The sequence below is a fragment of the Carcharodon carcharias genome, chromosome 3 (genome assembly GCF_017639515.1).
Source record: "Carcharodon carcharias isolate sCarCar2 chromosome 3, sCarCar2.pri, whole genome shotgun sequence".
Taxonomy (NCBI): Eukaryota; Metazoa; Chordata; class Chondrichthyes; order Lamniformes; family Lamnidae; genus Carcharodon; species Carcharodon carcharias.
Window position 1 is genome coordinate 132728396 of NC_054469.1, and position 25968 is coordinate 132754363.

The 25968-nt window shown below is 42.0% G+C and overlaps 1 protein-coding gene across 1 annotated transcript in view; it reads right to left on the bottom strand.

The window, feature by feature from the left end:
• Positions 1 to 25968, bottom strand: part of macc1 (MET transcriptional regulator MACC1) — a 79515-nt gene that overhangs the window by 18649 nt on the left and 34898 nt on the right. The window contains exons 2-3 of the mRNA XM_041185102.1: positions 9280 to 9394; positions 6631 to 8693 (exon numbers count right to left, since the gene is read on the bottom strand). Of these exons, the coding sequence (XP_041041036.1) occupies positions 6631 to 8693; positions 9280 to 9382 (2166 nt within the window). The 5' untranslated portion in view covers positions 9383 to 9394. The remainder of the gene's footprint in view (positions 1 to 6630; positions 8694 to 9279; positions 9395 to 25968) is intronic.

A 25968-nucleotide genomic window follows, 5' to 3' on the forward strand; every position in this document is an offset into this window, starting at 1 on the left:
AGAGGATAGATCAATAGAGAAGCAGTGGTAGACATTTAAGGGGATATTTCAGAGTATTCAGAATAAGTACATTCCTATTATAAAGAAAGATTCTAAGGGAGGACCCACCATCCGTGGTTAACTGAAGATGTTAAGGAAAGCATCCAACTTAAGGAAAAAGCATACGCATCCACAAAGATGAGTGGCAGTACAGATGATTGGACAGAGTATAAAGAATGGCAGAGAATGACTAAAAGGTTATTCCAGAGGAAGAGATTAGAGTATGAGAGGAAGTTAGCTAGAAACTAGGAAAGCAAGAGTTTCTACAGGTATTTAAAAAGGAAAAGAGTAAGTAAAGTGAGTGTTGGTCCTCTAGGGAGTGACAGTGGGCAGTTAATATGGAAATGACGCAAGAAATGAGCAAATATTTTGCTTATGTGCTCGCTATAGGGGATACAAAAACCATTCCAGTAATAGCTGCAATTAGGTGAACGGGAAAAAGGAACTTGGTGAAATTGGAACCACTAGGGAAACGGTATTGAGCAAATTGATGGAGCTGCAGGCTGGCAAATCTCCGGGTCCCTATGGACTACATTCTAGGGTCTTAAAAGAGGTGGCTGAGGTAATTAATGCGCTGGTGCTAATTTTCAAAAATTCACTAGATTTTGGAAAGGTTCCATCAGATTGGGAAGTAGCTAGTCAAGAAGGGAGGGAGGCAGAAAACAGGAAACTATAGTTCAGTTAGCTTGATGTCTGTCATGGGGAAGTTATTAGAATCGATCATTAAGGAGGGTATAGTTGGGCACTTAGAAGAGCTCAAGGCAATAGGGAAGAGTTAGCATGGTTTTGTGAAAGGAACATCATGTTTAACCAATTTATCGGAGTTTTCTGAAGGAGTAACATGCACAGTGGATAAAGGGGGGCCTGTAGACGTACTGTATTTGGATTTCCAGAAGGCATTTGATAAGGTGCCACATCAAAGATTATTACAGAAAACGCATGATGTAGTGGGCAACATATTAGCATGGATAGAAGGTTGACTGGCCCGGCCGAAAGCAGAGAGTATGAATAATTGGGTCTTTTTCTGATTGGCAGCATGTGATGAGTGGAGCGCCACAGGGACCTGTACTGGGGCCCCAACATTTTACGATTAATATCAATGACTTAGATGAGGGGAGTGACAACATGGTAGCTAAATTTGCACATGACACAAAGATAGGTTGGGAAGTATATTGTGAAGAGGACATGAAGAGGTTGCAGATGGATATAGATAGGTTGAGTGAGCGGGCAAAGATCTGGCAAATGGAGTTTAATGTGGAAAAATGTGAAGTTGTTCAATTTGGCAGGAAGAACAAACAGCAGAGTATTACTTAAATGGAGAACGGCTACATAGTTCTGAGGTACAGCAGAATCTAGGTGTTCAGTACATGAGTCACAAAAAGTTAGTATGCAGGTGCAGCAACTAATTAAGGTGGCTAATGGAATACTATGTTTTATTACGAGGGGGACTGAACATAAAAGTAAGGATATGATGTTTGAGTTATACAGGGCAATGGTGAGACCGCGCCTTGAATACCATGTACAGTTTTAGTCTCCTTATTTAAGGAGGTGGTTCAATGGAAATTTATTAGATTGATACCTGGAATGAGCGGGTTGTCTTATGAGGAAAGGTTGGCCAGACTGGGCTTGTTTCCAATGGAGTTTAAAAAAGTGAGGGGTGATTTGATTGAAGTATACAAGATCCTGAATGTCCTTGACAAGGTGGATGTGGAAATTATGTTTCCTCTTGTGGGTGAGTCCAGAACCAGGGGGCACTGTTTTAAAATTAGGGGCCACCCTTTTGGGACAGAGATGAGGAGAATTTTTTCTCTGAGGGTTGTGCGACTTTGGAATTCTCTGTCTCAGAAGGTGGTGGAGGCAGGATCGTTGAATACTTTTAAAGCAGAGGTAGATAGATTCTTGTAAGGCAAGGGAATGAGAGATTATCGGGGTTAGATGGGAATGTAGAAATCGATACACAAGATGATCAGCCATGATCTTATAGAATGGCAGAGCAAGTTTGAGGGGCCGAATGGTCTACTCCTGTTCCTATTTCTTATGTTCTTATCTTCTAAGGCAAGTCATACTCACTTCACCTCTGGAATTCAGTTATTTTGTCCATGTTTGGACCAAGGCTGTAATGAGGTCTGGAGTGGCCCTGGAAAAACTCAGCAGGTCTGGCAGCATCGGCGGAGAAGAAAAGAGTTGACATTTTGAGTCCTCATGACCCTTCAACAGAACTGATTTTTCTTTACAAGGAGAGGGGTGAAATATAAGCTGGAATAAGGTTGGGGGGTGGTGTGAGGAGAAGAGAACTTGCGGGGAGGGGGGGGGTTGTAGGGACAAGCAAGCAGTGATAGGAGATCATCAAAAGATGTCACAGACAAAAGAACAAAAGAACACAGGTGTTGAAGTTGGTGATATTATCTAAACGAATGTGCTAATTAATAATGGATGGTAGGGCACTCAAGGTATAGCTCTAGTGGGGGTGGGGGGCATAAAAGATTTAAAAATAATGGAAATAGGTGTGAAAAGAAAAATTTATATAAATTATTGGAAAAAAAACAAAAGGAAAGGGGAAGAAACAGAAAGGGGGTGGGGATGGAGGAGGGAGCTCAAGACCTAAAGTTGTTGAATTCAATATTCAGTCCGGAAGGCTGTAAAGTGCCTAATCGAAAGATGAGGTGTTGTTCCTCCAGTTTACGTTGGGCTTCACTGGAACAATGCAGCAGGCCAAGGACAGACATGTGGGCAAGAGAACAGGGTGGAGTGTTAAAATGGCAAGCGACATGGAGGTTTGGGTCATTCTTGCGGACAGACCGCAGGTGTCCTGCAAAGCGGTCGCCCAGTTTACGTTTGGTCTCTCCAATGTAGAGGACACCACATTGGGAGCAACGAATGCAGTAGACTAAGTTAGGGGAAATGCAAGTGAAATGCTGCTTCACTTGAAAGGAGTGTTTGGGCCCTTGGGCGGTGAGGAGAGAGGAAGTGAAGAGGCAGGTGTTACATCTTTTGCGTGGGCATGGGGAGGTGCCATAGGTGGGGGTTGAGGAGTAGGGGGTGATGGAGGAGTGGACCAGGGTGTCCCAGAGGGAACGATCCCTATGGAATGCCGACAGGGGGGGTGAAGGGAAGATGTGTTTGGTGGTGGCATCATGCTGGAGATGGCGGAAATGGCGGAGGATGATCCTTTGAATGCGGAGGCTGGTGGGGTGATAAGTGAGGACAAGGGGGACCCTATCATGTTTCTGGGAGGGAGGAGAAGGCGTGAGGGTGGATGCGCGGGAGATGGGCCGGACACGGTTGAGGGCCCTGTCAACGACCGTGGGTGGAAAACCTCGGTTAAGGAAGAAGGAGGACATGTCAGAGGAACCGTTTTTGAAGGTAGCATCATCGGAACAGATGCGACGGAGGTGAAGGAACTGAGAGAATGGGATGGAGTCCTTACAGGAAGCGGGGTGTGAGGAGCTGTAGTCGAGGTAGCTGTGGGAGTCGGTAGGCTTGTAATGGATATTGGTGGACAGTCTATCACCAGAGATTGAGACAGAGAGGTCAAGGAAGGGAAGGGAAGTGTCAGAGATGGAACACGTGAAAATGATGGAGGGGTGGAGATTGGAAGCAAAATTAATAAAATTTTTCCAAGTCCTGATGAGAGCATGAAGCAGCACCAAAGAATCATCAATGTACCGGAGAAAGAGTTGTGGAAGGGGGCCGGAGTAGGACTGGAACAAGGAATGTTCCACATACCCCATAAAGAGACAGGCATAGCAGGGGCTCATGCGGGTACCCATAGCCACACCTTTTATTTGGAGGAAGTGAGAGGAGTTGAAGGAGAAATTGTTCAGTGTGAGAACAAGTTCAGCCAGACGGAGGAGGTCACACATGGTCCATCTCTGACACTTCCCTTCCCTTCCTTGACCTCTCTGTCTCAATCTCTGGTGATAGACTGTCCACCAATATCCATTACAAGCCTACCGACTCGAGGACTCAAAACGTCAACTCTTTTCTTCTCCGCCGATGCTGCCAGACCTGCTGAGTTTTTCCAGGTAATTCTGTTTTTGTTTTGGATTTCCAGCATCTGCAGTTTTTTGTTTTTATCTCTGGAGTGGCCCTGGTGGAACCCAAATTCAGCATCAGTGAGCCGATTGCTGCTATGTAGCTGCCACTTCCATAGCACTGTCAGTGACAACTTCCATCCTTTTGCTGATGACAGAGTAGACTGATGAGGCAGTAAGTGGCAAGGTTGGATTTATCCTTTTTATTGGCAATACGTGGGAAATTTTGCACGTTGTTGTGTAGATGGTGTTCTAGCTGTAGAGGGGCAGCTTGGCTAGGATTGTGACTAGCTCTGCAGCACAATTCTTAGGTACTACAGCCAGACTGTTGTCAGAGCCCATAACTTTTGCTGTATCCAGTACTGTCAGCTGTTATTTGGTATCACATGGAGTGAATAGAATTAGTCCAAGACTGGAATCAGTGATGCTGGTGACCCCAGAGGAGGCAGGGATCATCCACTCAGCACTTCTGGCTGAAGATGGTTGTAAATGTTTCAGCCTTGACTTTTGCACTGATGGGCAGGGTTCCCCCATCATTTGAGGATGGGAATGTTTGTGGAACCTCCTGCTCCTCCAGTTAGTTATCAAACTGTCCACCGTCATTCATGACTGGAAGTGACAGAATTACAGAGCTTTGATCTGATCCATTTGTTGTGGGATCACTTAGTTCCATCTATCACATGCTGCTTCCATTGTTTAGCATGCTTATAGTCCTATGTTGTAACTTCACCAGGTTCGCACCTCATTTTTAGGTATGCTTGGTATTGTTCATGGCATGCTCTCCTACATTCCTCATCGAAACACAGTTGATCCCCTGGCTGAATGGTAGTGGAGTGAGGAATGTGCTGGTCCCATGAGGTTATATTGTGCTTGAATGCAATTCTGCTGATGGCCCACAGTGCCTCATGGATGCCCAGTCAGAGCTGTAAGATTTGTTTCGAATCAATTCCACTTCACAGGAATATACATTAAACTGGAAAAACATTTAAGTTCAATAGCGTACATCTCACCAACTTGCTCCTGTCACAGGGCAGGGTTTTTTGGATGGCTGGGTTTCAAGGCTGCAAGAAGCATTAATTGGCCGGAGGCTTTACTTCCACACCAGAGTGCAGCCGGCCAAACAGATTGGCTGGCAGCTCTGTAGTCCAAGCAGTGGCTAGAATTGGAACTAAAGGAGTCCCCAAATTCTAAGTGCTGAAGTCCAGGAACTGGCAAGTGCAGGGTGTTTCACAATGAGGAGGGAAGTTGAGATCTGGGATATGGGCATTTTGAAGAGAAGCAAGGAGGGTGCAGAAGGAAATACCCATAGTGGGGCAGGTCTTGAGGGGTGGTGGGTGCCCAGTGTGGAAAATTGGACACAAACAAGCTTTTAAGATGGCTGCTGCACTTTTTCGCACTTGGACTACAGACAGTATCAAGTCTCCAGTGAAAACCTAATTAAAAATGGACATAGTTGAGGTTACCTCACAGCCATTTGTAGAATTCACATATCATGTTGTTTAAGGATGGGTCAGCAACTAAAGATTATGGAGTTTCCAGATTGCCTGTCTCCATGTTTCCTACTGGACAAAAGGGAAGATTGAAACTCAACAGCAATTATCAACCTCCCATTGTATCATGATGGCCTCCAATATCCAAACTAGACTGGATAGCCCTCAAAAATGTTAAAACAGAAGCTGTGCAATTGAAGCTGTTTATAGGGACTGCACCTTTATTGCCCCAGGATCCAGAAGCTTGATCAGAACCATCAGTCATCAGCCAGTCTGAGAACCAGGCTCTGAAACTAGCTGCAAGTCATCAAGCAGCCAAAGTACTTATCCTGTTCCAGTTTCAAAGTTCACCTGAGAACCCACCTCGCTAGATATTTGATTACAAGAAACCTCACAACCTTCTGCAAACCCTTTGTTTTACAGGGCCCTCACTTTGACTTTAAATTATCAAATTCATTCAAGAAACCACATGTCTGCCACAGGGGAGACCAGAAATTGTAAATCAGGGACTGAATTAACTAATCTGTAAAAGTACACTATCCTTATCTGTGTCCAAGCTTTGAGTGTGCGTGACAAATTGTATGATGTAGCATTATTTCAGGGTAAGTGTGCGAGAATAAACAATCTCCTTTATTTCAAACTCATGAAAACTTGCTGCTGAATTATTTTGTTGGAATGAACACTAAGGGTAAGAAAAGTCACCTCTTTCCGGAGAAAACATACTAATTGCATGCAGTAAGAGAGCACCTACATTCTATCCGAATGCAACAAAATACTTTAAAATGCAGGCATGGTTGCATGGGTGAACGTAACTGTAATTTTCCACTCTGAAGTCCCACAAGCCATAATGAGATACATGACCAGATGATGTGTTTTTGGCAAATTTGCTTTGGGAATAATTAAGACATTAGAAATTCTATGACGGGGAATTTTCCCAAAGTAACCTGAACCAATGAACAGAAAGACGAAACTCAGTTTAAAATTACATCTAAAGAACGGCAGCCTTGGTCATGCAATATGCCACTATCATGCTGCATTGAAATGACAGCCTTATTAAGTCTACTTACCAAAACAACTTCATAAAGAAACTTTTTTTTCATCCGATTGTCACCAGTGTGGCAGTCTTCTTTCAGCTTCTCTAATGTACATGCAACTCGTTCTGATTCACTTTCAACAGGTCTTCTGCAAATTTCATCCAGTGAGAGATCAGTGTATCCAAGCACTTCAGCAAATGCCTTCCAACTAGAAATATTCTCAGTGATGAGTGTACGGATGGACGAATACATATAAGTCAATTTCTTCAGAGGAATCATCATTTGATTGATCAGTATCTTGGTTGTAACTGTTACATCTGAAAAGTCCATGACCTGTTCCTTAGAAATCACCTTCACATTTTTGCAGTGTACAAGGCCAATCTTTCCTCGTAAGAAACCAACATACCATTCTTTGATCCTTGTTTGACCAATTACTTTAAATTTGTCCATCCCAAGAAGTGCAATAGTGTCACCTTTGAAATATTCCAGTAAGTATTCAATCTTTGGTTGCCTCAGCACAGGCTTCATTGCCACTCCATATTTAAGAATATTTACTGGTCTCTCTCGGAATATAGGATATTTAACTGGTGATGTTTCACACGAAGGGGCAGCTGTCAGTGGTTCTTTCCATCTCTGAAAGCGCTTTTTCACATTTGATTTAGGTGTTGGGCTGGGTGTCAGGACACTGAAGTGTGTTAGTACATCCTGATATGCTCCTATAACTTGAATCCCAAGTTGAAATGAATTAATTTCGCCAGATTTGCACATAGACAAAGAAAATTGCTGTCGAATGGTTCTACCTAATTTTAGCAAGCTTCCTTTAATTTTTTCATTCTGATCTGCTTCTTGTACTTCGTACTTCGAGTCAGTGGGAAAAATTGAAATTTCAAAATCTTGTGGCTGATCTAACTGAAACTGATGCTTTCCCCAAAGTTGAAGAACAACAGGTGGCAAATTTTTATTATTTTTCTTAACATCCGTAAGTTTTTGTGGAACTTGATTGTGGCCAAAGATTATGCAAACTGCAGTAAAAACTGGATGAATATGTTTGGGGCCATAAACTCCAATGGTAATCATTTTGTTAAGGTAGTCCCATACTGTCAATGCAGGAGGCTGAATGGTTTTAGCTTGAACTGCTGACACAATGTACATACAAGGACTCAAATTTTTCAGCTTTACTTGCATAACATCTTTGTATGTATATATGTTGTGCACCTTCTCAAAAGGGCCCTTTTTACTATCACTGCAAAGGCACACAATTTCAGTCATAACTTGACTCATAGGATCAGATTTCACTTCAGCTGTCATCTTCATTTCCAAAGAAATAAAACCTTTTGTATTGAAATTGCTCAGTTTTAGCTCTAGTAATGGACCAATAGTTGTACAAAGATCATTATTTAGTACTTGAGGTGGGTCAAGCAAGGAATTCATTGCCACTTCTTGAATTTCACCTGGTAGAACATGACCTTCAGGTATATGGACGCTTATGTCTGATTCAGGCAACTGAAGTGATCCCCCTTTATGGTCTATCTTACAAACAATGTGAGTTTCAATAGCCTGTGTCTGCCCCCAGCCAGGGTTTTGGCTTATCATATCCAAATCAAGACAGGATCTAGTCAGTTGCCTATGGCTCAACCATGCCATTTTGTAGGCTTCTCTGTCATTTTGAAATGATTCCAAATTTGGAACCATAAATTGGCTCACTGGGCGATTATTCTGTGGAACTACTTCTTTGTTTGAAAAATCCAAAATATCAGAAGCACTTTTCCACCTTCCATGTTGCTTTGCAAACGGTTTTCCAATATAGATTAGATGATCAATATCCAAATCATCAGTTGAAGAGGCAACAGATTCTGCAACTCTTGGGTTTTCAAACAGCAGCAGCGGGTCCTCCTTTAACACAGTTGCTGGGTTTGATAGCTCGTCACTCTTTTTGCTAATCTCATCTAAAAATGGGTTTGATCCTGACAAACCATTCCAAAATGGATTTGTGTTCTGAGAAACCACATGGCTAGGAGGATCAAATAACAATTCATTCCAGTCTTTTAGTAAATCTGTCTCTTGCCCACGTGAAATTTCTCGACAGCTGCTGTTATCTATCAGGAGATGAAAGAAATAAAAAAAAAGTAGGTTAAAAATTCTGAAAGAACAAATCAGAAAACAAAAAAAAACATAAGTCAGTGAATCAAAATAAGAGGCTTCTCTCAATAATGGTCATTGCATATTTTGTATGTCAAGGTATAGACGCTGCATAGTGCCGACCTGCCAGTTGGATCTAGTCTTAAAGAATGATCGCTGCATCAGAATAGATAGGCATGAGGGCTGATCAAAATTGGGCCTTATTTAAATTAGGCTTGTAGGTACCTACTACAAATCCCTATGTGGCTCGCCAGTGAAGCGAACACAAATTTTGGGCTGCTGCGGCACCAGCACTTACACTTGGATAGGTCATGGGGCGGGGATGGGGTGGCCGTGTTGAATGGGGGTGGAAGACAATCAGATGCAAGCTGTCCCACTGCTAATCTGGAATGCTTTGTGGCTGAAACACAAAGACATGATAAATTTTATTGCTAAATATTTAGTCAACCGCAAATTAACCTATCCACTAATAAAGTACGAATAGCCAGAAATAAACCAGAACTGGAGCAATAATTTATTATACAGTATATGAATTTTCATTACCTTTTAAAAATACATAATTTGTTGATGGGTTTTCATCCAGGTCAATCAATGTTCCTTCTGACCTGCTGCGGACATGACGAGGAGAGTGCGTCCTAACAGCCATTTTGTTCTAGTTCTGTCAACAATAAAGACACATCACAAACATTATGATTTTATTTTTAGATGATAATGGATATCAGATGCCTTAAAATCACTTCCAAATATTTATTTATTAGTGGGAGCAATTTGATTTTCTGTGCTAACATGTTTGCTGTATGGTTACATTCAAGCAAACAGTCAGATTCCAAACAATACTTATGCACTGGTTTCAAGAACTGTCAGCTTGAGATCACTTAAGGCACTCCACTTTTATACTGCAATTCATCCCAATGCTCATTATCAATATGGTATTGAAGTATACATGCAAGGTCGACAACTGGAACCAGGTGGTGTACCTACAGCGCATCCAGCTCAGATATTTTTACTCACAGATAACAAGAGGCCCAGGTCCACTCCACCTAGTTGCGCAACAGGACTGCAAATGGTGGTGGATAGCTTGAATTAATGAGTTGGCAATATTGGGGCAGCCGATCACCTTCTCACTCTTACACTCAGGAGTGTCAGACTAGAATCACAACTTGGGCACAAAACTGTCATTTAACGCATGGGTCCTGTTTGCTTAATATTTCAAATGACCAGAGATACATTGGTCATGTGGGAATTCTTAAGAAAACATCCTAGCTTATGTTCATTTCTTTAAATTTACATGTGTGCATCCTCAATATTTAGGATTCCATAACACAGACAGTTTCTGCTTCAGATTCAAATCATTCCCTTGTAAACACCCCATAAGATTAATAAAATTATGTACTGAGTAACCCAACACAGGTGGTGAACCTCTGACTTGTAAGCAAGACACAAAAGGCTGAATTTTAACCTTTCGATCTACTCTTAGTGGGGGTGGCTGGCAGTGCATCAAGAGCCTGGAAGTTTGAGCAACAGATTTCCCAGTGGTTTTTTAATGGAGTTATGACATTAGCATCCCACATCTGGGTTTCCTGAAAAATACCCTTTATATATTATATTTGTTCTCAGCAGATGGAGAAAAAAACCTGTCTCAGACGACAAACAGGCATGGCTGGAAATGGCAGAGGGGATGAGTAGGTGTATGGTCCTTCACTCCTGGATACAGTAGTGCAAGAGATTCAAATACATCATCAGGGAAGGAAAATTGAGTGTAACACAATGTTCAATTACAAACCCCTCATTGACTTCTCCTGCACAACACTCCTCAGACAAACACACCTTGCAGGCCTACCCATTTCTATCATTCCGGGAACCTCCTCATACTCCCATCTGAACAGCCACCACTGCCAGTCCCCATCTTTTTATTACCATAACACACCAACTCCTTATGAGTGACCCCTCACAAACGTATCCTTCAATCCTCTCAGCACATTCCATTTTTCACACTCTTAACCCTTCTTTCTTTCCTCACAGGAGAAGTGACCACAGAATACAGGGTGAAGCAGAGAATTGGTAATAGCCCTCCAGTCATCATAACCCTGACCACTGCACTGGAGATGTGCGGAGTCTAGACATTCATAGTCTTCGGTGATGGAGAGATGGAGATCACCCAGCTACCTGATGACAGTTTTTGATATAAAGCCACATGACATGCATCACTCACTTATATTTACTCATCACTCAACCACAAAAATATTATGAAATGCACAAATGGCAACTTTGAGCCCTTTCAGTTCTAATTCATATCTTTCACTCTCCATAGGTCCTGCAAGCATCCCTCAGGAATTGGTGTTGGAGGAATAGGACTCCTCAGAAGAGATTGTGAACTCTGAGGAATCACCATCACATGATTCATACGCATCCCACCAGCTCAGATAGGCCACATGGGGGGGGGGGGGGCACACAACACAAATGAGTAGGGCCAGATGGTGGAGACAGCAGAGGAGAGTCCTGTCAGAGTGTGCAAGACCCTCCAAGTTCTGCTCAGCTGGAATCGGATGCTGAACTTCAGGGGTCATTGATAAAGTGGACTATTCTGAAGCAGCAGAGGAGGAGTGTTAGTTCTGACAACATTTCCAGAGGCACTGTGCACAAATGGAGAGGTATCTCTACCATGATGCCTCAGGTCTTAGCGCTGATGTTCACCTCCATCAAAAGAAGCATCAGTTATGGCAGGCAATCAAGTGCATATTTATTGTCACCAATGGCCCAAACATTCAGTCTGCCAGTGTAAACAGGATGGACGAAAGTCTTGCCTTGGATGTTCAAAATGTTCTCCAGTTCTTGGCTAGTGGGGAAGTATGGGTGGGCCATGAGAGGAAATGGTCAAGGTTCTGGAACTCCCTCCCTACCAGCACTGTGGGTGCACCCACACCACATGGACTGCAGTGGGTCAAGAAGGCAACTCACCACCACCTTTTCTAGGGCAATTAGGGATGGGCAATAAATGGTGGCCTAGCCAGCAATGCCCACATCCCACGAATGAGTAAAAATGAAGAAAGGGGGCATTGAAGTGGGGACTCTGCTCAGAATGTTCCCATCCTCCACCTTTGTCCTCCACTCAGTCAGAGGCCCACATGCTGACTTCTGTTTCACTGGCCGAGTGTGATCCTGGACAGGCGGAACTGTCTTTGGCAGGGTTCTCTCCAGGAGTCCAAAACATAAAAGGACATCAGCCACAAATAACTGACCAGGGAACGAACAGCCTGCCTCTAGCTCTCCTGAAGCTACAGGTGTAGTTACACATAGGAGTAATAAGAAGAGAAAGACTTTGTGGTTACACAAGGATAATCACTTGGCTGTTTAATAATGTATTTAACAGGCACTTTAAATGTTCAATGTTTATGCATCATAAAAGGTTACTTCAAAGCTCCATTGTCCAGCCAATCCCATTGTTGCCTGTTATCTGTCAAGTACCTGACAGCCTTGAAGAAAAAGGTATGACAAAAGTAGAAGATGAGCAATGGGTATCAGTGAGAGGAATGGAATAATAACTTTGGGGATACTTTGTGCTGGGGACTGCGGGTGGTGTTGGGAGAGGTTCAACATTGGCTGCAGTGCCTCAGATTAACTGAAGCATGCCTGAATGAGTTTGTCTTGGCATCCCTGGAAGCTAAGTGAATGGCTGCAGGTGCCTTCGCCACTTCAGGCTCCTCCTCTCTTGCCCCTTTTCTTCCTCTAGACTCGCACAATGATCATTATCTTCCTCCTCCTGTCGTGCCAATTCTCTGCTGTGCAAGGTGCAGCATGCCACTATCATTCTGGACACACCTGCTGGCGGACACTGAAGGGCACCCCAGATCGGTGTTCTTGTGTATTCAAGCGTTTCCTATTAGGGGTTACTGGTAGCTGTCATCAGCAGGTTCAGGCTGATTCTTTCCTTCATAGCCTAGGACCACTGATCTCATTGAAGTCATAAGTGCAATCAGCTGTCATGCCAGTTGAGCGCAGCTAACTTGGCAAAGGCAAAAAGGCCGAATTTCAGGGAAGGCCTTTCGGGCAGAAGTGCATCATCATTGTCAGCTGTCCCTCAATTCAAGGACGACGTCTGCTCAGGGTCACGTGATTCAGCCATGTTTCTTCATCTGACTGAACAGGCGAAACCTCGAACCACACATCTTTGGGCGCATGGGGCAGGATATCCCACAAGGTAGTGGGATCCAGAATACAGGATTTGCTTTTTCTTTCCTTCTCTCCTGCTGCTCAGCCTAATCATTAAGGCATTGGGACTCAAAGCATGATGCAGCTTGATGAACAATTGGTATCAAACTCCTCCCGTTCATTAAGATCAATGCTGCTGAATTTCAAGGAGAGTTCCAGTGTCTTTGAAGCATTTCCTTTGTCCTCTGCTGGAATGTTGGCCTTTGAGGGTTGAGAAAACAGGGCCGAGGGGATGGTTTTTAGCCATCCGGAAAGAGTCCAGACCACTGAAGTTGATTTTGCAGGAGTTGTAACTGAATGCTTGCTGAACTGGCTTCAAGAAGTGTTTGTTCGATGTGAGAATCAGGCAGATTTCAAAATCTTTCAAGTATAAAGAGCTGTGGAAAGTATACATGTCAATGTAATAGGTGGGATGGGGGGGGGGGGGGCAGCAGGGGTTGAATTCACAGAGGTTGAGAAAAATGGGAATTTAGAATATTAATATAAACACTGAAAATAATTAAGGCATTTTGTGCGGGAAAAGAATTTTAAAAAGTAAATAGAATGCCACGATATATAACATTGCCAGCATAAGCGAATGAATTTCAGTAAATAATTAACTGTGCAAAGTACATTTGAGGTGTTTTGCTATGATAACTTTGTTTAACAAATCCAAATCTATTAATCAATGGTAGCCAAAATAGTTGGCTGAGGTGTACAATTGGTGACCTCTGAGCCTGGCAATCTAAATCAAAGTTAAATAACAGTCCTAATTTGCTCATTACTATTGACAAACTGACAAAAGGTCATTTATCTGAAATGTTAACTGTTTCACTTGCCACAGCTTCTGCCTGATCTACCATTTGGGCATTTTTGGTTTTGTTTCATATTTTTTGCATCCACAGTATCTTGTTTTTGCACCTGCTTGCCTTGTTTGAACTTAGTGGGCCTGGCAGTTTGGAAAGGGATGTTCTTAAATTTGGCACCTCATTTGTGAATAAATCTGAAATCAGAACACTAGGTATCAATAACAGCATAGATTGTAACTTTATGTTCACTTTAAAAAAAAATTTCACAGGATGCAGGTGTTGCTGGCTAGGCCAGCATTTGCTGCCCATCCCCAATTACCCTTCGTAAGGTGGGTGGTGAACTACCTCTTGAATCACTGCATTGCACGTGATGCAGTTACACCTACAGTGTTGTTAGGAAGAGAGTTCCAGCATTTTGACGCAGTGACAGTGAAGGAACGATGATATAGTTCCAAGTCAGGAAGGGGTGTGGTTTGGAGGTGAACTTGCAGGTGGTGGTATTCCCAGGCACCTTCTGCCCTTACCGATGGTAGTGTTCCCAGGCACCACCAGCCCTTACCCTGCTAGATGGTAGTGGTCACAGGCTACGCTCCATGGAATACACTTATGCAACCTTCAAAAACAAATATATTGAGATCCGCAACACAGTACAGATCTGCAGGGGTTTTACAATGCATTGGTCTATTGCACTTGAGTACAGTGCTCATTTCTGGTCAGGTCACTACAACATATACAATCACTGCAGTTGGTACAGAGAAGAGAAACAAGGCTGATCCTTACTGTAAAGGGGGGAGGGACAGTATTGGCAAAGCTCTGCAGTTCAGAAAGGAAGCAGTTAAGGGAGGATCTTACCAAGATACGTATAAGTATTAATTGGTATGGAGAAATTAAATGCAGAATAGTTCAGATTAGATCATGGCACTAAGACCCAGGGACATTAAATTAAATTAGTGCAAAGTAAATTTTAAAGTGTACATTAAGAAGAACTTTTTCATACAGTGAGAATGTTTTTACTGGAGCAGAAAATTCTCGAAGCTAACCTCTATAAAGGAATAGTTAATAGAGGGTTGAGCTTGATTCCTGCTCTCAGTATTTATGTTATTACTGTAAAGTGGAATGGACTGAACTATGTGACATTTTTGAAAAATAACTGGAAAGCAAGTATTCAATTCTGAATTAGTCCAATAACAAGGTGGGCAGCTCATACATAGAAATCTTCCAAATAGAATAAGGATGCAAACTCCTTTCAATTCTCTCAATTTCAGCCCATGCCATTATCTGTCTCCAACTTTGTCTTTAATTGAATCACAGTGATTCTCTGCCTTTCATTTATTTGGTCTGTCGGTTTCTGGCTCTCAAACACCGCTCTTTAAAAAAATTCTAGATTCATCACTGAAAAAATAACAACTGTGTACTTCATTGCTAGAATACAACTGACGGAATATTGTGTATAGCTACTACATTCATATCCCACTGCACTTCCATTACAATGAATTTTCATATCTGATTCAAGAGTCCAACTGAAATGTGGAATCAAACCACAAAGCAGTAATAAAAATCCTGATGACTAATGTAATGAAGGGGAATTTAACTTAGTCTTGCGGAAGTTGACTTTTAATCAAGGGCTGTTGTGCAGTTGCATGATTTTTTTGAAGCATCATTTTTTTAGAACTCTCAGCTAATTTAAAATCTAGCATTATCACATTAGAGGCAGAGACTCATATTCACTAAGGTTTTATCCTTTAAATTATTTTCAGTGCTGAATTGCAACAATTTTAATTTCATTGTCTCCTTTTGCTTTTTTACACAACCTCATATTTTAATGTTGTGTTTTCATCTTCTGCCATTTACCCCGTGGTCCTTCTGTTATAGCTTCTGAACATTAAATAAACCATCTCCAACAAAATACCCATTAAAGATATTGTAACTGTGGAAAGTGAATTGCAACTGAGCTATAGTGAACAATAAAACTGCTTTTGTAACAAATTTTGTTGCATGTGAGCTACACTATGTGCTATATAATCAATTTAAAAAAATTGATGATCAGTATTTCTCCCCGAGATTGAGAAAACAATTGTCAAAAGAAAAGTTATAACATCATATTACTCTTTAGGGTTGTCACTGTTCCTGCAGTTAATCATTCTGGAAGTAAAGTTGGAAGTTAAAAACCACGCAGAAGTAATCAACAAATAGTTGTAATAAGCAGCTTTATAGTGTTTTCAGACTCAGGCATTTACAGCACAGGAGGCAGCCATTCGGCCCATTGTGTCTGCACTGGTCAGCAAAGATCTGACTACACTAATCCCATTTTCCAACGGTTGGCCCATAGCCCTGGAGGCTATGGCAACACAAGTGAATATCTAAGTAATTCTTAAATGTTATGAGAGTTTCTGACTCAACCACCCTTTCAGGCAGAGAGTTCCAGACTCCCACCAACTTCTGGGTGAAAAAATTTCTCCTCAACTCCGCTCTTAGCCTTCTAGCTCTTACCTTAAATCAATGCCCCCATGGAGAAAGTGCCTTCCTATCCACCCTATCTGTGCCCCTCATAATCTTATACACCTCTATCAGGTCCCCTCTCAACTTTCGCTGCTCCAAGGAAAACAACCCCAGCCTATCCAATCTTTCCACATAGCTCAGACCCTCCAACCCAGGCAGCATCCTGGTAAATCTCCACTGCACCCTCTCCAGCGCAATCACATCCTTCCTATAATGTGGCGACCAGAACTGCACACAGTGCTCCAGTTGTGGCATAACCAGCATTTTATACAATTCCAGCATAACCTCCCTGCTCTTGCCTTTTTTAGCTGAGGCATAGGATACAAGGATCCCATATGCCTTCTTAACCATCTTATCTATCTGCCCTGCTACCTTCAGGGATCTGTAGGTATGCAAACCAAGGTCCCTCTGACCTTCAGTACTTTCCAGGTTTCTACCATAGTATAATCCCTTGCCTTGTTAGCCCTCCCAAAGAGCATTATCTCACATTTTTCCAGGTTGAATTCCATTTGCCGCTGCACTGCCCACCTGACCAGTCCATTGATATCCTCCTGCAGTTTATGGCCATCTTCCTCACTACTTACCACCCTACCAATTTTCGTGTTATCTGTGAGCTTCTTGATCACACCCCCGATATTTAAGTCCAAATCATTTACATACACCACAAACAGTAAGGGCCCAGCCCTGCAGAACCCCACTGGAAATAGGCTTCCAGTCACAGAAACAACCCTCTACCATCACCTTCTGCTTCTTGCCTCTCAGTCAATTTTGGATCCAACTTGCCACTTTGCCTTGGATCCCACAGGCTCTTACTTCTTTGACCAGTCTGCCATGAGGAACCATATCAAAAGCCTTGCTAAGTCCAAGTAGACCACATCAAATGCATTACTTTCATCAACACTCCTGGTTACCTTCGCGAGATATTTGATCAAATTTGTCAAACATGACCTTCCCTTAACAAATCCTTGCTGACTATCCCTGATTAATCCATGTCTCTTCAAGTGCAGATGTATTCTGTCCCTCAGAATTCTTTCTAGTAACTTCTCCACCACCAAGGTTAGATTGATTGGTCTGCAATTTCCTGGTCTATCCCTTCCTCCCTTTTTCAATAATGGGACAATGTTAGCAGTCCTCTGGCACCTCACCTGTGGCCAGGGAGGATTTGAAAATTACTGCAGGGCCCCTGATATCTCTTCCCTTACCTCCCTCAACAGCCTGGCATACATCGCATCTGGCCCTGCGGATTTATCCACTTTTAAGGCCGCTAAAACCGCTAGTACCTCCTCTCTCTGTGTTAATTTCCTTTAATATTTCACCGTCTGGCACAGATGTCTATACCTGTGTCATCCTTTTCCATTGAGAAGACCAATGCAAAGGAGTCACTGAGGAAGGTATCAACGTCTTATAGGTCCATGCACAGGTTATCTTTACGGTTCTTAATTGGTCCTACTCTCTTCCTCGCTATTCTCTTGCTCTTTATATATTTTTAAAAACCCAATGGGCTTTCCTTTATTCTACCCACCAATGCTTTGTCATGCACTCTCTTAGCTTTCCTAATTTCCTTTTTAAAGTTCCCCTCTGCACTTTTTATACTCCTCTAAGGACTCTGCCATATTGAACCCTCAGTATCTGCCATAAACTTCTCTTTTTCTCTTAATCCTAACCTTTATGTCCCTTGACATCCAGCATTCTCTGGACTTGGTCCCCCCGCCCTTGTTTTTATGGGAACATATTTGCCCTGTACTCTCACTATTTCTCCTTGAATGCCTCCCATTGCTCTGACACAGTTTTATCTGCAAGTAGCTGCTCCCATTCCACTTGGGCCAAATCACATCTCATCTTGGTAAAATTATCCTTTCCCAAATTTGGAACTTTTATTCCCAGCCCAATCTTATCCTTTTCCATAACTATCCTAAATCTAATTAACTGAGTTATGGTCACTATCTCCAAAATGCTCCCCTATTGATACGCCTTCCACCTGCCTGGGCTCATTTTTGAATATTAGGTCCAGAACTGTCCCCTCCCTTGTTGCGCTTTCTACATACTGACCAAAAAAGTTCTCCTGAATGCAACTTAAGAATTTTGCTCCCTCCCTACCTTGCACACTAAAACTATCCCAGTTAATATTTAGGTAGTTAAAATCCCCTGCTATTACTGCCTTATTATTCTTAAATGTCTCTGAAATTTTATTACATATTTGATCTTGTATCTCTCTCTGGCTGTTTGGGGGTCTATAGTACACACCCAACACCATTTTTGCCCCTTTTGTGTTTTTTACTTCTACCCATATGGCCTCATTTGATGAGCCTTCCAAGATATCATCTCTCCTCACGGCTATAATTGATTTCTTGATCAATATTACGACCCCCTCCTCCTCTTCTATACCCCTCTCTATCTCGTCTGAATACCATACAACCAGAAATGTTGAGCTGTCAGTCTTGCCCTTCTTTTGGCCCAATCTTGGTCATAGCCATGATATCATACTCCCATATGCCTGTGCCCTCAGCTCGTCTGTCTTATTCCTTAGGCTCCTTGATTAAAATGTATTCCATTTAACCTTGCTAAACTCACTTCTTTCTTATCTAGCCTATGTTTCCTCTGTCTTCGAGACTCAATTACTAGCATTTTAACTTCTAATTCCATCTCAGCTTCTCTCTCCTCTGAGCTACTTTTCATGATTCCATCCCCTTCCCAGCTTCATGAAAAAGTTACAAAAATAATACCTCTCATGGTGTCCAAATTTTGCAAGCTCACTTGTGCAACCAATGAGTTAATTAAGCTTGAGATCAGAAGATTGCCATCAGAAATCCCAGCTTTTGTAATATACAAATAAACCAATATTAATTTGCATTTTGCAACAAGCACTGTAGAGTAAAGGGTTAACATCAAAAGCATACATGATGCGGATGTAATAACAATGTCAGTTTGCATGACTGCAAGACAGATATGGATGGAGAGGTTCTAACCTCAGAGGCCTTTTTATTTACAACTATGTACATATTGAGTAATGTTTTAACAAACTATAGTCTAGAGCAGCTTAATTTGGGAGAATAGACAAGCCCCTCAGGACCCAATCTAGACATCTCAACAAAACACACAACTTTACTGATTTCATCATTGTCCATCCCTGCTAATAATTGCCCCACAATGTATTGTGCATTCATCTGTAAAATCCACTGAAACATCACGCATACAGAGAAAAATGTGCTGTGGGGCTGCTTTTAGAGACCGCAGAAAGATAACAAGGGGAGCATTGTGACAGTAGCCTGAACAGAAAGCCAAAATATTGATCATCGTTCAGAAAACAACGGCTAATATATTCTGAACACTATTCTAACTGTGGCCATACTATGCACTCGCAGCAATTGATAAGATATTTGATGCTACATTACAAACATTGGCAAACTATTATTGTCTGGATATCCATTAAACAGTTCACAAAATGCACAGAGTTAATTGGGTATACACAACAAATGAAACCCAAAATTTTTCTGACAGTTTAAGAATTTCAGGTTACTTTTAAGTCATATTCACACTAAACATTTGTACAGGTCACATAATGACAATGTTGCTTCAGAAGCAACATTTAATTTTGCAGTGGTTTATGTTAATAAACTTCACTGTATTTCTGATCTTAGCTATATTTAACTGGTTTCAATCTAATCATAAATGAAAAATGAGGTTTATTAACAATTATCATCCTTGCCTACATTTTTGCAGACTATTTGTTAATTCATGAACACTTCCCTTGCCATCCACAACCTTATTATGCTAAATGCTCCCATTATCAATAATTTCCACCACCTGTTCCATCTAAAACACAGTGCAATTCTCATCACGAAATCACACTTTGGTTGCTCCCTTACTCCTTTGATACCTTCACCTTTGAGAAACTTGTTCCAGCCTTGCCCTGCCTTTTAAAATTGCTCCCAACTACTGACCCCAACTCCAGCTTGAGTTTCTCCGAGGGACATGCTCCCTCCTTTCCTTAACTGCTGCATTGATGATTTCTATTTCAACTTACTTTATCTGTCCTATTCTGAATTCACTACCCTCATACATCCACCTCTGTACAAACTATCCTCCTCACATTCACTCCTAACCATAGCATCTTGTCTTCTCATGCAGTTCTTTTATTTCTGTGTTTTCAGTCACAGATGAGGACCACTTCTTGTATTCTTCACCATCCACAACTTCCTAGCTTCTTCCAACACCACTTCCTTTGGTGTTAACCTGGAGGAAAAATCTCAGCTGCACCTGCTTGCTATCAACTGCTTAGGCTTTGGTCATGCATTTTCCCCAATTCTTCTGCAGCTGTTTTAACTACTCCTTCACCTCCAATGTCAGTTTCCCCAGTAAAATCCTTATACTCTTCCATCCCGATAATGCCCCCTAGTATGCTCTCTCTCTTCTTTGCACCAAAGGGTGCAAACTTTAGGTACCTGGCACACAGTTGGGTTAGCCAATCAAGATTTGGCTGGATCACATTAAGTGCTATTGGACCAAAATCACTCATGACACTTAGTGTCAACACAAAGAGCTAAAGTAACCCCAGCTTCTATTTTCAGATATCATCTGCTATGCTCCTTTCTCCTGATCCCTCCACTTAACTAAGAAAAGGGAGCTCATGAACTTCACTTTCATTAAAATGAGGTCATTTGTTCCGCTGCACCTGCTGCTTCCTCCTGTTCCCCACTAAGACGAATCTCCTCGGTTTCACCTCACAAGTAGCCCTGAACCAACACATTTTCTAGTTTCTCTCCAAACTCCCCAAGTTCATTCCTACCAAGTTACTTACCTTTCAGCTTCGCTTCTTGGCCTCATGTTAGTTGACATTATAATTGGTGTTCTCTACTAAAGGTTTTCTCGCTCACTCCAGCTGATATCAAATTGTGGATAATCTAGAATCTTCTCCAGCTGAAGATCGAAAAATCAAAGCCATCTTTTCCAACTCCTGTCAAAACACCAGACCTTTGGGCTCAGGCTCCAATGTCACTCACTCAGGTTGAAGCAGGTAGCTCTTACAACTTGGCTGTCCAGAGCCAGGCTTCAACTAACAATAACAACTTGTATTTATATAGCAACTTTAACATAATAAAACACCTCAAGGAACTTGATAGAGGCTTTATAGATCAAAATGTGATACCGAGCCAAATAAGGAAATATCAGCACAGGTGATCAAAAGCTTGGTCAGAAAGGTATGCTTCAGGAGGTATCTTAAAAGGGAAGCAGGAAGATTAGGGAGGGAATTACAGAACTTAGGTCTTAGGCACAACCTGGTTAAAGTTGGGAGAGCTTGAGGACCGCAGATATCTTAACATTGTAAGGCTGGGGGAGATTACAGAGATAGAGAGGGGTGAGGACATGGAGCCATTTGAAAACAAGGATGAGAATGTTAAAATCACGGTGTTGTTTGAACAGGAGCCAATGTTGGTCAGTGAGTACAGGGGTGATAGGTGAATGGGTCTGGTGCGAGTTAGAATATGGGCAGAGATAACCTCAAGTGTATGGAGAGTAGAATATGCGAGACCAGTCAGAAGTGCATTTGAAAAGTCAAGTCTGCAGGTAACAAAAGCATGGATGAGGGTTTCAGCAGATGAGTTGAGGTGCAACAGTTTCAGCCAAAGTGTGGCAATGGAAACAGGTCATCTTAGTAATGGAGTGGGTATGGTTGCAAACTCACCTCAGGGTCCAATATGACACCAGGTTGCCAGGGAGAGGGATGGTGTAGGTGACAAGGGTGCGATGTTTGTAGCAGGGACCAAAGGCAATGGCTTCAGTCTTCCTAATATTTAAATGGGAGGAAATTTTGCTCATCCAGTACTGGATGATGTACAAGCAGTCTGATACTTTAGAGTAAGTTGAGGGGTCAAAGGAGGTGAGGGGAGACAAAACTGGATGTTGTCAGCATACGTGGGGAAACTGATATTGTCTTTTCAGATGATGGCACCAAGGATCAACAAGTAGATGAGAACTAGGAGGGGAGCAAGAATAGTTCCTTGTGTAGTAGAGATAACTAAATGGGAAGAGAAACAATGATTCACTGGCTACAATTAGATAGGCAAGAACAGAACCAGGTGAGAGTAATTCCACCCAACTGGACAATGGCGGAGAGGCGTTCAACAGGATGGTGTGATCATCTGTGTCAAAAGTTGCAGTCAGGTTGAGAAGGACAAGGAAGCATAGCTTATCTTTTTCACTGTCACAGAGTCACAAATGAGATCCTATCTGATGGACACAGGGAACCTTAAAAGAGGTCCCCCTTTCTTGCCTGACACTGGCTTGCCTGGTAAAAGCTACCTGGCTACCCATCTGGCATAGGTCTCCCCCTGCCTTGGGTAAAATAGCAGCAGGGTGGGATGGGGCATTTAAATGGCCATTAATTCACCACTTAAGGGCCTAAATAGTCCCAAGGGCGGGCTGGCTGCTCTACACCTCCACCAAACCAACATACCAACCCACCGCCACCCCCCGCCCCCCTGTAAAATGGAACACAGTTCAGTGTGCGCAGGTAGAAAGTGGGAAGGCCACACATTGCATTTTACAAATTCCCTTGCCTTCAAGTCCACCGGTGGGGTCTATTAAAGATCCACCATTTGATAAGATCCATTTCAGCACTGTGGCAGGAAACTGATTAGACTGAATTCAAGAATGGAGTTTCAGGAAAGATGGGCATGGCTTTGGGAGGAGACAACATCGTGTCCAACGACTTTGGAGAGGGAAGGAAAGTTGGAGATGGAGAGGTAGATTGTAAGGACTGAGGGGTCAATTGTTGTTTTCTTTTTGAGGAGAGGGGTGATAATAGCAGATTTGAAGGAAAGAGCAACAGAACCTGGAGGGGAGAGACCTGCTAACAATGTCAGCTAACATGTCTCACAATTCATTCATTCTTAAGACAGCACACTTCCATATGCATAACACTGCCTACCTTCATCCCACCTTGTACTCTAATTCCACAGATGTCTATGTCTACATCTTATTACCGAGACTCAAATCCTCAAATGCACTCCACCTTTCACAAACCAAACTTGTCAAATACTCTGCCACTTTGCTGCTGGTTTTAATGCATCCATCACCCCAACTTTTTCAATCTCTAACTTTGTCTCGTAGCATTCCAAATTCAAAATGTTTGCCTTTATTGAAATACCACCATGGTCTCTACATCTCACTTTCTCCACCCCTCCTACATAGTCTGCTCAGTCACCCTATGCATCCACCAAAATTGTAATTTACTCATGTTTTTACAGCAATGATCAATTACTGGGCTGTGTCCGGCAAAGATAAATTGATCAGCATTGGGCAGGTTTTGAGATGCATTTTAGTACTTTTCTGTTGGAAAAAGTGCACTTATACATCCAAATCTGAAAAAGAAAACTGCTCGAGATCTGCAATGTAATGACCTAAAGTGATTTAACAGTCCTGAGCCCTTTTAAATTGAAAGAAACTTTTATCATCTTACACTTAGAGAAAAAAATCCCCACATTCTCCTGGACTGCTTTAATTGACAGGATATCTGCAGTAGATTAGCCTCTTTTTTACAATCTGGTTTTCGAGTTTCAAAAGATTTCCTTGTTTACATTATTATTACAGATCTGCCCATTATGAATGCTTGGCTGAGTTCCAGAAGCTCAAAATCACATCTCAGCAAGGGACTGTGTTCATGTTTTGATTGACAGTTTTAAGAGGTTATTTACAGATTATCTAACTTTGATCTGGTTAATGAAATATATGTGTTTGTTTTTACAACCGATTGACCATTTGAGGGAATTTACATTTTGTTCTGAATGGGGTTTCATGAATGGTAATTCTTTTGTGGAATTAAGTGTCTTTAACTGAGGGCTCCATTAGAGTGTTAGAAGTTCATTTTTTTACATCTTCACATGGCTCCTGAGGTCTGTCCATCATAGATACTGGGTGAGTGGCTAAGGAGGATGCATGGGAGGCATGGAGAAAATGAGGGAACATGGGGGTTTATGGGAGGCATAGAAGGCAAGAGATGAGAGTTTGAGGGACTGACATTCATTGTTAAAACTGGATCGATGTCCCAGGAAATGAAGGTGGACATTCCAGCCTGCCAGCTGTCTCTATCCTGCCCCTGCCTTCCTAAAACAAATATAATGATGGACAAGGGCCTTTTTAAAAAAGAGACAGGCCTGCGGGTCAGGGAGTCTCCCCAACTCGACCTTCCTGCCTCCTCCATGAAAATCAAACCCTTTGAGTTGACATCCCTAAACCTCTGAGCTTTAATCCTCCCCACCCCATCTTTAAAAGTCTCAACATCTTGGTTCTCAGTTGTACTTTGGATTATCTCTCCCAATGTTGCTCAAGTGTCTTGGAATGTTTTATTTCTACATTGTTTGAGATTCTCATTTTCAAGTTTTCCCATGAGTTCCCCTACATTACTTCTGCACACATCCACCAGCACCATGTTTTTCCTCATTCTGAGTTTTTTTTCAGGTAAAGTCACTGTACCCATTGTATCAAACTCCCTCCATCTCACACAACACTTGTTGCATTCAAAAGCCTTCTTCATTCTCCTCCCTGACCACACTTTCTTAATGTTTTTCACGCTTGCCTTTGCGCTTGCTATCCACTTCTTCCCCCTTGACCTGTAATGCACTGAGCTCTACATGCAAAGCATATTGAAATATAATTGTTATAAATATCAGTAATTTAGAGACAGAGGTGGTGGTAATGGTAATGCTACTGGGCTAGTAACCCAGAGCCCCAAGATTTGGACCTGGGTACAAACCCCAACACAGCAGCTGGAGGAGTTTAAATTCAGTTAATAAGTCTGGAATTAAAAAGTAACAATGAAACCATTGTTGATTAGGGATGGGCAACAAAAGTGCTGGCCATGTCCTATGAAAAGGATAAATTAAAAACACATAAGTTGCCTGATAGGACTGAGCTTGTGTCCGATGCTGTAGAGCAGACAGTGGTTTAGCATTTAAACAAAACACACAATGTGCAGCAGTCCAATCCAATAGTTGCAAAATTAAAAGTTCACATGTTCTAATAATGGTTAAAAAGTTTGGATAAAACGGGATCTGAATGACTAAAACCCACTTGGATTGAGAACCTCTCTTTCACTCTTACATTTTAAGCACAAAGATGCTCCTCTGGAAGTGTCAGTAGCCAGCTAAAAATGGAGTGTTGTCCTTTGCATCACACATCTCCAGTTTACTTGACTGCTGTCCTGTCAGCCAGCTGCACAACAACAAAAACAATATTTTTCTTCACTAAGCCTCTCTGCTTGTGGTATTATGCCTCTCAATCTGGGACTTTATGCTAAAAAGCGTAACTGACAGGTTCAAGTTCAGAACAAATTCTCATGGTTCATGCAGGATGGCACGAGTGACATCAATGATGCAAGAAAACATGCGGAAGAATTTAATTTAATTTTAATTTAATCTTTGAAATCTCTAAAGGTGGTAATGTTAATGGAAATACTGACATTAAAGGACATTAAAGTGAAACAACATTGAGTAATTATCATCATGTTTTACACATCACTTAGGCATAAGTTACAACAAAAAATTCCAAGCATAAAAACCAAAACTGAAATGTTAACGCACCACAACATTAATTATAAATACAATCACTGGGACTGAAACTCAGATCATTGTCAAACTCAAGTCACACCTCCTTCAGTCGTAGAAAAATTTAAGGGGAAGTGGTAGTGGTAATGTCACTAGACTAGTAGCCCAGGCTAATGTTCTGGGGTTCAAATTCC